This window comes from Triturus cristatus, chromosome 7 (genome assembly GCF_964204655.1).
Source record: "Triturus cristatus chromosome 7, aTriCri1.1, whole genome shotgun sequence".
In the NCBI taxonomy this organism is placed as follows: domain Eukaryota; kingdom Metazoa; phylum Chordata; class Amphibia; order Caudata; family Salamandridae; genus Triturus; species Triturus cristatus.
Genome location: NC_140590.1, coordinates 133,147,900 through 133,166,904, shown reverse-complemented (window position 1 = coordinate 133,166,904; position 19,005 = coordinate 133,147,900). Strand labels below are relative to the sequence as shown.

Genomic DNA, 19,005 nt, shown 5'->3' with positions numbered 1-19,005 from the left:
AATCTTGCATGTACCTCTTACAAATATTAGGCACTATATCTCGTGGGCTACAAGTTCTTCTTGGGAGTCACTTATTTCATACTTAAAAAAGGGGATGTTTTCTGACAAAAATGTTTATTTTGACAGGTTCACTTCTAGGTTTAAAAGCTGCAGGTGTCAGGCTACACAGGTAGGCCTGAAGTCATGTTTTCATTGTCAGCCTGGTAGATGGCACATGTGCTGCAGTCCACCTGCGGGTTTTAGCTCTTCCATGCCATTGGTATATTACTGGCACTGAATACTGTGGCCTTAACGGGAAGGTAAATATACCAATTAGGAGTGAGTACATTTTAGCATGTTTTAAGGGTCAGAGCACACACAAACACACTTGGGACTGGACAACAGTGACCCAGTATGTAAAGTTGAAGTACCAGCAGCTTCAGTCCAAATGTTGGAAGGTGACCACGCAAAAAGAGGCCCTTTCTCACCCCCCCCCCCCATCCAAACGAAAGGCAAGGAGCAACTCATTTATTCCCTTGACAGAAAACCTGAAGAAGGCCATCTACATTGGCAGGGCCAGTTCGATGTTTGTGTTGTACTGTAAAGTTCCAGAAAGAAGGCCCTACAGGGAAATCCTGAAGTTTGGAATTTTGCACAGTGAACTTTGAAAAAGTAACTTTTTCCGCGGGACTAACTTGGTCTCTGTATTCAGCCCACACTCCATCGCAGTTGGCTTGAACTTGTGACTTTGCCCCGGTCTAGCGTGACCAGAGACCCACAGTTGGAGCTTTCTGCTTCTTGGTGCTATTTTTACTTAAACCTGTAAAATTGCATATCTCGGGCGCTACTGATCGGATTTTTGTTGTTTTAGTTTTAAATCGTTTATTGCATTATAATCTAGTTTTCTAGCTTGGCTTTGGGGTTTTTTGTGTGCTGTGTATTCACTTTATTACTGCTGGTGTGCTGCATGGATTCTTTACACATTGCCTCTACGGTAATCCTCATTGCTTTTGTGTCATGCTACCACAGAGTTAAGCACATATTAATTTAGTGACTTTTGTGGTTCACTCTTGGAAGAATTTTGGTTGTTGCTTGAGAAAGGTTTTACCCACCTCAAACAAAAACCCAATTTCTCACAGCACCCATGAGATACAGTCTATTCGAGAGGTAGAACAGAACTTAGGTGCCATTTGAGGCCAACCACAATTTAACACTTGTCAGATACAACAAGTGGATTGATACAGATGAAAAGCCACAAGTACTTCTCAGCTCATCCATGCCGAGGCTCTCTATGGTAGACAAATCCACCACCATTTTTCCAAATATTTAAGGCACAAAATTTGGAATCACAAATTCATTTGGAAAACAAATACCCAGTTAGGAACCTCATGCAATTTAAAATCAAAAATCTATTTTTGCTGTGAATTTGGTGTTGGGATTTCTAATTTTACAGTTTAAAACTGTGGGGGGACTGCTAACACCATAAACACAAGTTCACAATCCCACCGCTGAAAACCAATTCTAAAAACTGTGTTGGAGTGGATGGGAGTACACCATGGGCCACAATCTTGTTAATGTAAAACACAGTTACAATAATTTAATCCTGGGCTCAACCCCCTGGTACCTATGACGCAGGACATACAGGCTTCACGTAGAAAAGAATTAGAATTATTTAGCAATAACAATCCAGTTAAAAAGTCAAAATGCAACACAATAAATTCCCTCCACTAGTTGAGAAACATAGAGAAAAATGCAATGAGTAAAACATCACTAAAATGGCAAAAATCCAAGAACCAAGTACAAAGGTTCTGGCTGTACGTGTCTCCCTTTTGTTACGGTCCTCTAGTCATTTTCTTTTGCTGGGTGACTTTAATTTTCATGGGGATGATGTTACTACTCTAGAGGTCTTCCACTTTTTAAGGACTTAGAGATGCTGGGCCTTCAACAAACTGTTGTGGCTTCTACACATGTTGTAGGTTATACCTTGGGTATGATTTTCACCAACTCTACACTTCGAAAGACTTAAGATCCTCTATCTCTCACTAAGTTTCATATTTCTAGGATGGACGTCATGCATCAACTGGCTAATACTGGTCTGAAGGCCTACAGAGTTTGGAATGCTATGTCTTTAGATGGGTTTTCCAAGTTAAGGGGAACAGTGAACCCCAAGTCAGATATTAACAATGTGCTTTCTAGATATCACAGTGCTCTTACTTCAGCCCCTCTTGAAAAACTCAAGGCACACCTCATCCAGGCCACATGCCCCGTGTTTTTTTGTGGAACGGACTACCCTGAAAGCTGGGTGCAAAAGGCTGGAAAGATGCGGGTGCCATACTAAAATCCCTGTGGATAAAGCCGCTTACAAAACAGGTATTATCCCAATACCGTGCCCAGATCAGGAATTTCAGGAGCAGGTATACATCAGAAAGAATTGAGAAGGCAGGTAACGCTACCAGAGGACTTTATAAAGTGTTCAACGAGTTTAGCAAGCCCCGTGCCCGTACCTTAGATATCCCTGCCTCTCAACAATTATATGACTCCTTGGCAGACTTCTTTGAGGACAAGATGTAAGCTATATACAAGAAGTTTCCATCTAGCAAGACTGAGACCAATTTATCCTTTCTAAGTTTGTCTCTCAAGGTTGGGACTCAGAACTCTCATAGGTTCCAACATTGCAGCTTGGAGCAAATTCAAGAGTTACTGATAAATGGCAAATCAGGCTTCCCTTCAGAGCTCTGTCCCATTAGAGTCTCTCGAATCTAGCTACTTTGATAGCCCCTTCTATCATCTCGCTCTTTAATCTCTCTCTGGAATCAGCCAATATCCCTCTACCTTGGAAGGCTGCTCTAGATCCCCCTATATTGAAAAAAACGAATGCCGATCCCAACAGCCTGTCCAACTATCATCCCATATCTCTACTATCTTCATTGCTGAAAATGTTGGAAAGCTGCGTCAATAAACAGCTTATGGCATTCTTGGATTCCTGTAAGATTCTGGATCCCTCCCAATCTGGGTTCAGAGCTGCTCACAGTAGAGAGACGGCACTGGTGGCTGCTACGGACTCCAACCGTTGTACTTTGGATGTTGGTTCCCCTGCCATGATTGTGCTGCTAGATCTTCCTGCTGCCTTCAACACGGTCTCCCATGCAGTACAGATCTGCCGGCCGGGTGAAATGCTCTTTTATGGCTTGCAAACTTTTTAGATAGCCACACTCAAACAATCAGGCTGGGCTCTTTTTAAATCATGTACTATTTCCATCAATAAAAGGGTGCCTCGGGGCTCATCTTTGAGCTCTAATTTGTTTAACATCTGTGTGGCATCCCTGGCCCAGGCTGCGAAATCCTGTGGCTTTGATGTCATTTCCTATGCTGATGACATGCAGTTGATCATTTCACTGGGACATGACATTGACAATGCAAAACATCGTTTTTAAGATTGTCTGCGGAAAATCGCGGCCTTTATGACCACCAACTGTCTCCAGCTGAACGGTGAAAAAAACCAAACAGAAATCTTATTGTTTGGAAAACCTCAGTTCCTCTGACTCCCGACTGATGGCCTGTGGAACTGGGGGTAACTCCTTCACCATGTCACGCTGTAAAAAATCTGGGGGTGAAGCTGGACTAGGACTTTTCCAAGATGCACCACCTGTTTTGCAACTATGAGACTTCTGAGGAAGGTCTTTTCTTGACTGCCATCCTGTGCCAGTAACACACTGGTCCAGACCTTGGTTATAAGCCACCTGGACTAAAGTAATGCGCTTCTCATGGCAGTCAATGACACCTTACTGTCTAAGCTCCAGGTCATGCAAAACATGGCTGCCCGTCTGGTCTGTAATCTCCCATCAGGCTCCTCCTTGGCTCCTATACTGAGAGATTTTCATTGGCTCCCTGTCCGAAAGCACATCCTGTTTAAGATCTGTTGTCTCACCCATAAGTCCTTGATGGGCAATGCCCCTCTCTACCTAAGGATAAATTGCATCGCTATCTGTCTTCTGGCACCTTAAGATCTAGCAATAAGGGGTTCCTGACAATATATGTTCATCCACATATTTATATAAATAATATGCATATTATTATTTTTATGCATGTTCAGCACCATATAAGTGAAATATTTTTTTATGCAGGTAAGTCACTCTCTGCTATTGCATGAACCACAAACAGACCAGTAGAAAACACATACCTGTGATGGCAAAGAACAGCAAGGCCGCCCAGCCCATAAAGAAGCACCAACCATAGCTGAGGATTGGAGTGATGCGCATCATTTCTGCTGTCCCAAAAGTGAAAACGGCCATAGCAGTGACGTCACAGACAGCTGCAGCCAAAAAGAAAGTGTTACTTCCCAGGTTATACAGCGTAACTCTAAGGGGCGAGGGGAGGTATGTCATCACTGAGGTAATCATGCAAATGTGTGCCTTGTGTGACACTTTATCCAGTGCCAGCTTAAGGATTGTTGTGCCCCATGCAAGAAATGTTTTGCTGGACCCTGTTTGGAACAATTTTGCATTGTGTAACTCATTTGCTTCTAATTCAAATCCCATGATGCTTCATGCTATGAAAAAGAAAGACAGATGTGAGATAGAGAAAAAGTGCACTTTCCCAGGGGGCCTTTGAAAAGTGGCTGCCCACAGCAATTGCCCATTGTGCTTATGCTTTGGAACATCTCTCACTTTATTGTGAATAATTAAAAAAGAAACCTGGGGCCAGATGTACCAACATTAGCATTATCTCTGAATCACAATTAGGGAGTCGGTATTCCTGATGTATGAACCTTTTGTTTTTAAGTAGCAATTCCCAGTAGGTCACAAATTAACCTACCTCATGAATATTAATGAGCTAGGTCGCAATTTGCAACCCATTAGGAATTGCAGCCATCATAGGAATGGTGGTCTGCTGACGTCAGCAAACCACCCAGCCTGTGATAGCTTTTAAATAAAGCTGGGTTTTTTCTTCATTTTCCTTACAGGAAAACGAGCATTTCAAAAAAGAAAATGAAACATTTGTACCACTGCCTGCTCTTAATAAATTCGTTTTTTTACATTCTCAAAGGGGAACATGTCCCATGAGGACCCCTTCCCATTTGCGAATGGGTTACCATCAATCTGGAATTGATGGGAAAGTATTACTGCTTTTGCAACCGTTATTGGGTGGCAAAACATCAATACATACCATTCCAATTCGGTATCTGGAAGGGACGCACTAAACACGCCCCTTCCAAATACCGGATCAGTTTGCATCCGCAATCTCAAATTGAGATTCGGTAACATGTTACTGAATTGCAATTTGGGATTAATACACACCAAAATGCCTTTCTGATTTCTCAAACAGCCTGAGTCTACGAATCTGGCCATTTGCAAATGCAAATAGTTTTGATGCATCTGGCCTCTGGTTACCAGCACATATTCCCAGTCTTATAATTCTTTGAATTTGGATGTGTGAATTTCTGAGTTAGTAAAACTAAAAGCACCAACATTCATTGGAAAACACAGGATTAGGTGAATTACTGACACCTAAAGTTTGATATCCCTAGATACCCGGCATTGTCCCATTCAAGGGATTAGGGACCAGATGAATAAATATTAGAAATACTGATTTCCTCATTTGAATTAGCTCCGAATCGCAATTAGGGAATTGGTATTCCTAATTAATGATTTTTTCCCCCAAATAGCGATTCCTAGTACGTCACAAATCGACCCACCTCATGAATATTATGAGGTAGGTCGCAATTTGCGACCCATTAGGAATCGCAGCCATCACGGGGACGGCGCCCTGCTGAGGTTAGCAGACCACCATGTCTGGGATCGCTTTTCAATAAAGCCATCTTCTTTTTTTTTATGCAGCCTGCTTTCCTCAAAGGAAAATGGGATGTGTTTAAAAAGAAAAAAATTTAACTTTGAAGCTTCATTTTTTAAGAGTATTATGTCAACATTCTCAAAAGGGAGGGGGTCCTAATTTGTGAATGGGTTACCACCGCTTTTAGATGGTGGTAAAGTATGACTTGGATTTGGTTGCAAAACAATAATACATACCAAACCGATCCGGTATTTGGAAGAGATGGCCAAAACACGACCTTCCAAATACAGAATCGCAAATGCAAACTGTAATTTGATAACAAGTTACCGAATCGCATTTTCTAGATCAGAAAATAAATTTTTCCGGTTGCAAATGGCCCAGTTCTGCAAATCTAGCCGTTTGCGACCGGAAAAATGCTTTGTACATCTGGCTCCTGGCTCCTTTTTTTGCTTTGAGGTGCATACTCCATAATCGGTGCTGTCACAGAAATGGGTATCACATGACCTTGGACCTCAATAGTAGCACCTGAAAGGACATCAGCGAAGATGATAACATTATCTCAAAACACTAAAATCTCACTTAGTTACAAACAGTACCAAAAGAAGTCCCTAAAGGGATCATGCATCAAGCCATCCATATTGAATATACAAAACGTATACAAAACATTTCATTTCACAACAAGCAGAAATCACCTCCAGGGCAGCGGAAGCAATAATGGTCTCACAGAATTCATGCATCATTAGCCCCTGATAGTATTTGAGTCCGTTCACAGACATCATAGGGACCAGTGGCCCCAGGCAGCACGTGACTTAATGTCTGCACTTACACACCACTGCCTGTAAAGTCAGCTGTGACATCACTAGCATCGGTGATATCCAGAATGGCTTTGCATAACTAAAGGTACAGAAAAGACTTCCACAGCCTTTCTAACAAGGAGAATAACCCTCAAAGGGATCCCTTAGACGGCGGCAGAAGCTCTGTAAGAGCCTCTCCCATTGGCTGGAGGTAAATGGCATCGTACTTCTGGCAGCCCCAGCACAACTGATGCCCTCCTCTCCAACACTCAAGTCGTTCCTGCTTGTCCCTTCCACCATTTTACATCTTGCATCCTTCACCCCTTCAAACCCAGGTACGGCCTTTTGCTCCATTTTCCTCCTTACCTCAACGCACGTTAAGCTGCTTTAAGGTGCTTCGCTCTTGTCCCCCCTTTACCACTGTCCTCCCCCCCGCCCCCGGCACTGATCCTTGCTTCCACCCCGCCTCATTCGCTGCTGCATGCCCCCTTCGCGTGGCCACTTGAGGTGCTCCCATCAGGAGCTCGAGCTGGCTATGGGGGGAGAGAGAAGAAGCTGCACAGAGCAGGAGTCAGGAGGGCAGCAGAGGTTGTCTCTAAAAAATATTAATCATGTGTTGTGTTTGTGTTGTGTAGTGCACATATCTGCTAGAATGAGCATCTGTGAGTGTATGTGAGCATGTATGTGTGCATGTGTGAGGTGTGTTCAGCCAAGTGCCCACATTAGCAAAATGATGGCCATTGCATGATGATGGTAACTCTTGGTAACTAGTGAGCATTCATGAGATGATACCCATTGTCTACCCCTAGTACAGTGCGGGGCATTGCATGATGATGGTAACTTTTGGTAACTAGTGAGCATTCATGAGATGATGCCCATTGTCTACCCCTAGTACAGTGCGGGGCATTGCATGATGAAGAAAACTCTGGGTAACTAGTGAGCATTCATGAGATGATGCCCATCGTCCACCCCTAGTACAGTGCGGGGCATTGCATGATGATGGTAACTTTTGGTAACTAGTGAGCATTCATGAGATGATGCCCATTGTCTACCCCTAGTACAGCGCTGACCATTGCACAGGAGTGGTCATTCTTGGCAACATGTCAGCATTCAAAGGATTATGCCATTGTCCACCCCTATTTAAATTGGTCAAATGTAGGGGTGTGCAGGCTTGTGTAATTTATGAAACGTTTTGACATACCATGAAAATGTTGCAAAATAACTGAAATTTCAGGAAGTTGCACTTCCAGGACAAAAGTGGTTTGCTAGAATCCCGGGTGACAATTTTAAGTTGAAGCCTAACAGACAGCGCAGTTGTCTGGTTTGCTAAAGACATCTTGGGGACATTCATAAAGCTTCTCTGGGAATGCATTCCACCTGTTCCTTTCCATTGGCTTTGTGGTTTGCAACTCACATTTTCTGGCTTTCTATTTGCTGGCTTTATTTATTTTAGGCTGTCCAGGGTAAATTTGCCCCTCCCAAGGAGCAAAGCATTTTCACACCAATTCCCCTTGTATCCTTCCCTGAGGACTCCTTTCAGTAAACAGGCCTGTAAATCTTGTTGTTCTCTTGTCACATTTGCTGTGTATTCAAAGTCTGAGATCAAATGTCAGGCTCTGTCTTCCATGGAGCTGGGTGTTTACTTTTCTTTCTCTGACTTCAAAGTGAGAGGATCTATCGGACAAACTTGCTGGATACTGGGGATAGGAATGGGTGTTTTTTCTAGCACAATATTTAAATTAACTGTGCAAATATTTTAGAATATTTCTGAATTAGGAACGCACAAATGAAGCACGTTATTTGTTAATTTAAAATGATCTAAACAAAGGTGATGCAAATTCCCAACATTATTGTTTGTGCGCTGTATATTTTTTTTTTAGTAAAACTGTATGTCTGCGCACATTTAATGGTCATTTCAATGGAAAATGTGTGGTCTGATATAGAACCTTGCTACCACACCATGCATGCTCCACTCTACTCTGCACTGCTCCACACCACTGCACTCTTTCCCACTTCACTCTACACCTCTCTACTCTGCACCACTCTACTCTATGACAACGCACTCTACACCACACTACTCTACACCACTGCACCCTTTGCCACTTCACTCTATGCCTCTCTACCCTGCACCATTCTACTCTATGACAATGCACTCTACCCCATGCTACTCTACACCACTGCACTCTACACTACTCCAGTGTAGGCCACCCCAATCTACTATGCACAACTCCACTCTATGCCACACCCCAACACTTCATTCTACGCCACTGCACTATATGCAAATACACTCCATGCCAATGCACTTTACTCTGTAACACTCAATTCTACGACAATCCAGTGTATGCCACTCTACTCTGCACCACTATACTCTATATTATTGCACTCTACACCACTTTACTCTATGCCATTCCATCCTACACCACTCTACATCAGTGCACTCTACCCTGCACTACTCCACTCTGCGCCACTTCACTCTACTCTGAAACAATCCACTTTACGACACTACACTCTACGCCAATGCATTATACACAACTGCACTTTACTTCACTGAGTTGTATGCTACTGCACTCAACTCTGCACCACTGTACTCTACACAACTCTACTCTACGCCATTGCACTCTACACCAATGCACTCTACACCACTGCACTCTGCAACATTGCACTCTCCACCACTGAACTTCCATACCAATGCACTCTACAACCCTCTACTCTGCATCACTACAGTTTACATCAATGCACTGCATCACTCCACTCTACACAACTGCACTCTATGCCACTCCACTCTACTCCAAGACACTCTACTCTATTCTAGATTATTGCACTCTACACCACTACACTCTATGACACTCTAATCTACAGCACTCCACTCTGCACCACTGCAGTGTACTATATACCACTCTAATCTACTTCACAGCATTTTACAATGCTGCATTGTATGATGCTGAATTTTAGGCCACTGCACTCTGACACTGCACTCTACCCTGCAACACTCCAATCTACGCCACTTCACTCTCCTCTGAAACAATCTACACTATGCCACTGCACTGTATACCACACAACTCCACTCTGCGTCACTCCACTGTATGCCACTGCACTCTGTGCCACTGTACCCTAAACCACTGCACTCTATGCCAATGAACTCTACACAACTGTACTCTACACAACTGTACTCTACTCTGCACCACTGCACTCTACAGCAAGGCACTTTACACCACTTATCACTACTGCAGTCTATGACACTCTACTCTGCAACACAGCACTCTCCACCACTCTACTGTGCACTAATGCACTCTATATCACTCTACTCTCCATCACTGCATTCAAGTCACTGCAGTCTGCATGACTCCACTCCATACCATTGCACTCTCTGCCACTCTTCTATACTCTACACCACTGCACTCTATGGCACTGCACTCTATGGAGCTCTGCTCTGCACCCCCCCACTCAGCACCACTGCACTCTACTATGCACCACTCTAATTTACGCCATCGCATTCTACGACACTGCATTGCATGCTGCTGGATTTTATGGCGTTAAACTCTCTGCACTCTATGTCACTATACTCTGCAACACTCTACGCCAATGCACTCCTCACCAGTCCACTCTACTCTACGCCACTCTATGCCACTGCAGTCTATTCCACTGAACTCTACGCCGGTGAACTCTATGCCACTCCACTCAATGACACTCTAGTAAATGCCAGTCTAGTCTATAACACTCTAGTCTAGGCCACTGCACTCTATGCGCATGCACTCTACGCCACTGCAGTTTATGACACTCTACTCTGCAACACCGCACTCTATGCCACTGAACTCTGCACCACCATACTCTGCACTACTGCATTCTAAGCCAACGCACTCTACGCCGACCCACTCTATGCCACTATACTATGCATCACTCCACTCTATGCCACTGCAGTCTATGGCACTATATTCTATTCTGAACCACTACGCCTCTGCACTCTGTGCCACTCTACTCTACTCTGCATCACTGGCCTCTACACCACTGTACTATGCGCCACTCTAATCTACACCACTTCACTCTGAACCACTGCACTCTACTTTGCAACACTCTAATCTATGTCACTGCATTCTACAATGCTGCATTTTATGCCACTAATGCCACTGCACTCTTCGTCATTAAATTCTGCAACACTCTACACCAGTCCACTCTACTCTAAGCCGCTCCGTGCCACTCAATGCAATCGCACTGTACACCACTGCACTCTATGCCACTGTACTCAACTCTGCACCACTGTACTCAAAGCCATTGCACTTTATGCCACTCTACTCAACACCACTCTACTCTATGTCAATGCACTTTGCACTACTTTACACGATTGCACTCTACAACTCTGCTCTGCAACAATGCACTTTACGCCTGTGAACTCTATGCCACTCTACTCTGCACTACTGTATTCTAAGCCAATGCACTCTATATCACTTCACTCTACACCACTCTTCTCTGCATCACTCCACCCTATGCCATTTTACTCTGCAGCACTCCACTCCACCCCACTGCACTCTATGCCACTGCTCTCTAAGGCACTATATTCTACTCTTTACCACTCTATGCCACTCTACTCTGCACTGCTTAATGCCACTGCACTATGTGCAACTCTACTCTACACCACTGCACTCTATGCAACTGTTCTCTATGCCCCTATACTCTACTCTGCACCATTCCACCCTGTACCACTGTACTCTACTATGCAACACTCTAATCTATGCCACTGCATTCTATGACAGTGCATTGTACGCTGCTGAATTCTATGCTGCTGCACTATACACCACTATACTCTGCAACATCCTTCTCCAATGCACTCTACACCAGTCCACTCTACTCATTTTATGTCACTCAACGTGACTTCACTCTATACCATACCAATACACGATACTCCATGCAACAACACTCTAGTCTACTCTACATCATTCCACTCTGCAACACTCCACGCCACTCTACAACACACTCCACGCCACTCTCCTCTAGTCCTCCAACTTTTAGCCATGCTGAAAAGCAGCCACACTGGTGTACAACGTGGCTAAAACATATTGGCAAAACCAATGGATCTTGCACACGCAAGACCGATTGGCTTTGCCAATGCTTGTTTATTTGAGCTTGCATCTTGCATAAAAAAGTCTCCCGTGATCCCTCCAGTAGTCTAGTTTAAGCAGAAAATGTCCCTCGGTGAGACAGAGAAAACAAACTGACAAACAGTGGCAAAGGATCCATTGTAAGGTTCCCGAAGCGCTCTCAGTTTCCCATTTCGTGGAATAGAACTACACGGAGAATAATCTCAGAGTGCAATCCTCCAAAAGGCGGGCACATTTCTAAATTGTTAACAAAAGTGATGGCTATTTCGATTTGATGCTGTCAACACTGGCCTGAACACGTAAGCCTGGCCTGTACGTCTTTAACTCACAGGAGATGGTTCTGCATTACATATTTTTAATTGTGTGCTGTGCTTGTATGTTCTGGCATCTAATTTCCCCTCTCTACATTATTATTAAATGTTCTAGTATCAGATTACGCTGCACAGTGTTTGTGTAATTTGATTTAAATTATTTTTCGATTACTGATAACTCTTGCATTTTGTACAGTTTGTGGAAATGTTTTTCTCCTGTGGGAGTACAAACGTGTCATCAATTGCCCTCCCTTCAAATATATCACCTTGCTTGCAATTGTTATTATCCATGATTAAACCGTTACGGTGACCAGATTTATTCACCCTTCTCTCCCTTTTCCTTTCCTCTCTATTAGAAGGTCTGTTTTGCAATGATGCCCTTTGGATCTCTAAGGCTCCCTACAGTCCCTCTGGGCAGCTTTTAGTGCTAACCTCGACATGCGCAGGCCTGGAAACATCATCGAAGGGCAGATGCTGTTGCAATGTTGTCTTCACCTTTTCTGATCTCTTTTTGATTTCCTTTTACTCGTGTGTGTGAATTAATTTAAGCATCAGCCACCTTTTTTCTCACAAGTCTCAAGACTCACTATTTTTTAATTATTACTTGACTTGAATAAGTCTATTGAATTTTTTAGTACTATTCACCACATGGTTATGAGAAATATTGCGCTCACTTTTATATGCTTCATATCTGCTTGATAACTAAAAAAGTGGTTTTCATTAAGTGTTTAAAGACTTTTAAAATCCAAGCTGTAGTGTCTTGCAAGTTAGAAATGTTAGAAAACCTTTTCGGCTCTTGATAGACTCCGTTAACTGTGACGTACGTGTTAGAGCAGAATGCATTGAAGGCTGGTTTCGAATGGTGAGTTCTGTGTTACAGGCACATGAATAAAGACGTGTGATACTAAGCTCCATGTGTGGCATTGTCATTGGCAGGTACCCTGGCTGGGGAGGACGTTACCACTGGCGATGAGATAGGGGATAAGTAACCTGAAGATCTATAGTGTTCTCCCTGAGAGTTTGCCGAGGTCCCAGCAAACTGCTTGGGCATGCCATGGGGTCGACGCTTAACACATGTGGAGTCAAAGCACAACTACAGCTGCCATAAAGAAGTTGAAAACAATGAAAGCATTGCATAGAAATCCACATATCGGTAACTGAAAACCTGTTGGTCTGACTGCACGTAAAGGTACCGCGCTGCTATGCACTATACAGTCATATGAAATACTGAGTTATAATGCTAAAAGTGGATACAACTTGAAAGAGCCGCAAATAGCAAACGCAAATTGCAAGATAATGCTGTGATCAGAAGCACTGCGAGCCAGGGATCAACCAGGTGTCAGACGGTATACAGAGATGCCTGAAAAAAGAAAAACAAAGCAAGTCAAATACCAGAAACAGTCATCTGCTTACCAAAACAGCTCCAGAGGTCACCAGAAAAGTGAAGGGCTCCCATGGAGACTAAGAGGGAGGTCACAGTTCCATCGACTAGCCAAGATGACTCAAAAGCCAGAAAAGCACCGGGCCTTGGAGATGGTATGTATGAAGCAGGTCCTAGTGGACAGCAGACAGTGTGGGAGAGAGCTCCACCCGCAATGTCAGCCCCTCTCAGAAATGGCTACGATACTGCTGCTTTCTTAAAACCACCACTACTGTCCAGTAACGCCAAAAAGGAAAATATTGGTGATAGATGAAATTTGATGATTTAATTGATGCACTTGAAGAGACTGATAACAAAAAGATTATCAAGTATCTCAAAAATCTTGCAGGTGATGGAGTAAAAGACACCATAAAGAAAATGCACCGAACTAATGACGAAGCCAAATATTATCAGATTAAAGAAGTGTTGAATCTCAAATTTAATTCAAGGCCAAATGTTGATAACGAATGATACATCTACAACCAAGAAAGCTAGAAAGTTGGTGAGACAATTGATGAGTTTGTGGAGAGACTCGACTCACTCATCAGACACTGCAAGTTCAATTAATTTAGTGATGAAGAAGCTATGCATCTGAGTCACAATCAGAAGGCGAATGCTGAGGGAAACTCTTAGTCTGGAGCGAGTATTAATGGCTGCCAGAGCTGAAGAGCATGCTGATAGACAAGCTGCTGACAGAGGCCGGGAGTGCCCAGATTTAACCCGTCTTGAATGTGAAAAGTAAGCCAAAACAAATGACAAAAGGGCACAAAGTGATGTCTATGCGTTAAAAGATGTGTTTTAGATGTGTATTTTCATTACCACACGAAGGCAAATATCCCACTCTTGGACAGATATGTAAAGGCTGTGGGAAGGAGAACCATTTTGTGAAGGTTTACAAAAGGAAGGAAAAAAGTAAGTGCGTCACAGCACAAAGACAAAATGGCTCCCAGAACATTTCAGAGACAAAGTTTGACGTACACCCATCCGGCCAAGCGGCGACATTGGTTAAGACAAATCAACACAAAACGAAGTTGATTGTCATCAAAGTCATCGCTAAACAGCTCTTCAGGATCATTATCAAGTGAAAGTGAAGACCATTATTGTGGCATGCCGATGTTGACCTCTGAAAAGCGTGCCCATGTTGGTTTGGTCGCTTGTGAAGAAAAGCGTCAGTCAAAGCAAGATCGATATGCCAAAGCACCAAAGTAATTTAAACATTGTCCAAAGATGACACTAGAAGTAAATGGTTGTCTGATACCTTTCAGTATCAACAGTGGTGCATCCATAAACATAATGCATGAGGACAAAATAAAAATAATTTTCTCCATTGCCGCAACTTACCCCATCGAAAACCTAAGTGTATACATGAGCTGCTTCGACACCCTTAAAAAGTCAAGGTTCATTTGTGCTGACAATAAACCACAAGAGAACAAGGTGCAAGTACCCATCCATGTGCTTGAAGACACAGTGGCATGTGCCTCTCTACTCAATTTCAGCACAGCTGCTGATATGGGACTGATTTCCTTGAATTACAAAACTAGTGCTTACCACTAAATAGTAAGTCTGTTCCCTTCGCTTTCTCATGGTTTGGGAAACCTTAAGACTATGAAATTAAAGCAATATATTAATGAGGATGTTCCTCCCGAGACAAAAAAAATGCTCTTCATCTGCAAGAAGCTGTTGAAAAGTTGCTCAGAAACATAGACAAACTGCTTTTCATCTGCGAGCAGCTGTTGAAAAAGAATTTGAATCAATACCTAAGCATGAAATTATTGAGCGGTCCTCTAGCCAATGGCATGGGTTATTCCCATAGTAGTAGTGCCTGAAAAGGACGGTGAAGGAGTTGTACGCAGATGTGTTGACATGTGTTAGGCAAACAAGGCAATTGAATGAGAACTACATCCAGGTCCACACATTGTTGACATGATAACGCAATTAATTGGTGTAAAGGTCTTCTCTCACCTGGATTTACATAAAGGCTATCATGAGTTGGAACTCGAAAACGATTGCAGGTACTTTATAACCTGTTCTACACATGTTGGTCTGTTTCAATATAAAAGACTAGGATTTGGTGTATAATCTGCTGCTGAACTGTTTCAAGACCTAATACGATGTATTATACAGACTTTCATGAAAGCGTTCATTTACAGCGATGACACATTGGTTAAATAGCTACACAAAATGAGCATGATAAAGCTCTTACACAAGTATGTTGTTTACAAAGCGATTCAAGATTTTCAGCTCACCCTCTGTCATATCAGTAATTGGATGGGCGCTCACCATCTTAAACTTAACCCCGACAAGACGGAGCTTGTTCTTGTCGGAGGCCCATCCAACCCCTGGAAATCTACTTTTTGGCCCTCTTCCCTTGGCCCCTCTCCGTGTCCGGTTGATAAAGTAAAAAGCCTAGGTGTCTACATCTCCCATGATCTCTCTATGAAACACCAGGTTAGTGCCACTGTGTCCTCCTGTTTCTTCCAGCTTAGGAAGATTCGGAAAATAGCTCACTTTTTGACCTCCGAGGCCCTCACCCTGGCACTGCTGGCATTAGTCATCTCTCGGATTGACTATGCCAACGCCCTGTATGTAGGCATCCCGCAATATCAAACTAAGAGACTACAGTTGATACAGAACCAGGCAGCTCGCCTGATCTATCATCAACCTAAACATTTCCACGCTCGCCCTCTGCTCAAAGCCCTTCATTGGCTCCCTGTTTCAGAGCGTTGCAAATTCAAACTCGGTTGCTTGATCCATAAATCTGTGGCCGGCATAGGCCCTTCTTTCATCTCTTCCCTTCTGCACCCTTATGTTCCCCCCAGACACCTCCGGTCTTCTCATCATGTGCTCCTACAGACGCCTAAATTTAGGCGCAAGAAACATGGAGGACTTAGATTCTCTTTCCTGGCTCCTTCCTTTTGGAATTCACTCCCGTTGGAACTTAGACTATCTCCCTCTCACCTACACTTTAGGTCGCTTCTTAAAACTCACCTCTTCCGCAGCATTTATACTTAAGTACTCTTTTCCCCCCTTCCGTGCCTCTCCTGAAGCAAGTGATCAGCGCCAAGAAACCATCCGGTGTAAGTTGCGCTTTACAAGTTTCTTTTACATTACATTACATTACATTACACTTGGTGAAGCAGGTTTGACTTTGAATATAGAAAGGTGTGAGTTTAATAAAACAAAGTTAAAGTTCTTTGGCCATATCTTTTATTAAGGCTGGTATGTATGACATCAGATCCTGCTATAGTATAAGCGCTGTCCAATCCTGATCCACCACAAAACGCTTCTTTGGTGCGTTCATTTATTGGCATTAACAGTTACTGTTCCAGATACCTACAAGAATTTGACACTGCAAGTGCTCCATTGAGAGACTTGACAAAAAAGAATGTTTCATTTCAGTGGTACATGAATGTGAGAAAAGCTTTAAGGAAATCAAACAAGCCATTGAGAATGCTACTGAAATGGCATACTTCAATCCAAAGCTTAATACAGAGATTGTCGTCAACGTTAGCCCTATCAGGTTAGGCGCTATCTCTGCACTGCACAGCGGACACCAGAATGCTAAAAGGCATATTGTAGCATATGCATGTAGGAGTTTGCCTCAAACAGAATGTGCTAACTCACAAACAGAAAAATAAAGTTTAGTTGTGGTATGAGCTTGTGAACATTTTCAGGAATTCCTATACGGAAAGCCTTTTAAAATGTTAACTAATCATCAAGTGTTACTGGCTATATTTAGCAATCCAAAGGCCAAAAGGCTCCTCGCTTTGAGTGCTGGGGACTACAGTTACAAGAGTACAATTATACCATTGTGTATCATCCAGGGAAGGATCAGAGCGCTACTGACTAATTTAACAGAGTGACTATACAAGGTCATGGTACTTCATCCAAGATGGCTGAGGCCTATATCAACTTCATTGTAAAATCAAATACACCAATCACCATTTCATAAACCCTAATTGGCACTGCCACGAGCCATGATAGTGATATGTTAAAGTTGAAGAATATAATCACACATCAGTCATGAAACCAACACCCTCGACTGCTCACCAGTACTGGTGAATATCATAATGCAAAAATATCAAGGATGAGCTGTCCATAACACAAGAAGGAGCTATGCTACAAGGGTCAGAAATTCTGACTCCAGAGAGTCTGAGACAGAAAATAATTGAAGTCGTCCATGAAGGACATCGTGGAATCGTTGCCACATAACAACCTCTCCGAGACCGAGTTTGGTTTCCTTATCCTGAGGACAGGTTTGAAAAGGAATTAAAAGACCTGTCATCTATGCAACTGCCTATATACAAAAACTACTCACCATACCAACATGTCAGAAACCCCAAAGCATACATGGGAGAAAATAGCCATTGAATTTTTCAGTCCAATCGACCGTGGACATCACCTGCTGGTGATTATGGAGGAATACTTATTAATTCCATTAATTAAAGATCTTTCATCTACTACTCAACGAGTCATTGGAAAACTAGATGCCATCTTTGCGACATGGGGTGTTCCAGCCAAAGTGAAGTCTGACAATGGCCCACCTTCTAACGGTCGAGAGTTTAAAGATTACTTGGAGCATCTGAATATAAAGTATCAGAAGAGCACACCTTTGTGGTCGCAAGCCAACGGACTTGTTGAGCTTTTTATGAGTACGCTAAAGAAAGCAGTGCAGCATGATACTCCTGAGAAGCTCGATTTGAAAACTGTGTTGAATTCTACCTTGACAACTCATCCACAGGTGAAAGTCCTGCAACATTGATGTTCGGGAGAGCAATGAACACCAAGTTACCTCAATGGGCAAATCAGAGAAAAAAGGATGAGACAATAACTCATGAGAAGGACTTGGTTAACAAACACAAGATGAAAATGTATGTTGATAAAAGACGACATGCAAAAAACATAATCTTTGAGGAAGGAGATCCAGTGCTCACACAACAAATGCAGAGAAGGAAACCTGATGCTCCATTTGGTGCTGAACTTTTTCATGTGATGTCTACTAAATGACACATGGTGACTGCCCAGCACCCTGGGATGTCTATTACCAGAGACTCTTCTCATTTCAGGAATTTAAGTAATCATTCATCAAATCTAACTGTTGAAGGACAGACTGGGTCTGAAACATAAGTGACTGCTGTTGCCTCTACACAGTTGATGCAGATCCTGGAAATTGGTGAGGACACTTCTCATTTTCCGAGAACAAGATCAGGCCCAACAATTAAAACGCCAAAAAGATTGATTGACGAGATTTGAAAGTATATGTCTATCTGTATATATTTTGCAAAAATGTGTAATATTTATTTAACAGAGGGGGAGATGTAGTGTCTTGCGAGTTAGAAATGATGGAACCCTCTTGGCTCTTGATGGGCTCCGTAGAATTGTGGCGTAAGTGTTAGTATGGAATGCATTGAACACTGGTTTAGAAAGTTGAGTTTGTAGTTACACACACACGAATAAAAACGTATAATACTAAACTCTGTGTGTGGCATAGTCAGTGGTGGGTACCCAGGCAGGGGAGGACGCCACACAAGTTGTGATATTCAAATATATATCACAGGAAACTCTGTTCAGATTCAATTTAATACCCCAGGTTTCTGTTTGGACTGTGCCTTTATTTT

The 19,005-nt window shown here is 42.9% G+C and overlaps 1 protein-coding gene across 4 annotated transcripts in view; it reads right to left on the bottom strand.

Moving 5' to 3' along the window:
• Positions 1–19,005, bottom strand: part of LOC146809024 (lens fiber membrane intrinsic protein-like) — a 239,751-nt gene that overhangs the window by 9,903 nt on the left and 210,843 nt on the right. For all 4 annotated transcript variants that reach the window (XM_085615817.1, XM_085615821.1, XM_085615822.1 and 1 more), the window contains exon 4: positions 4,160–4,291. In XM_085615817.1, the coding sequence (XP_085471943.1) occupies positions 4,160–4,291 (132 nt within the window). The remainder of the gene's footprint in view (positions 1–4,159; positions 4,292–19,005) is intronic.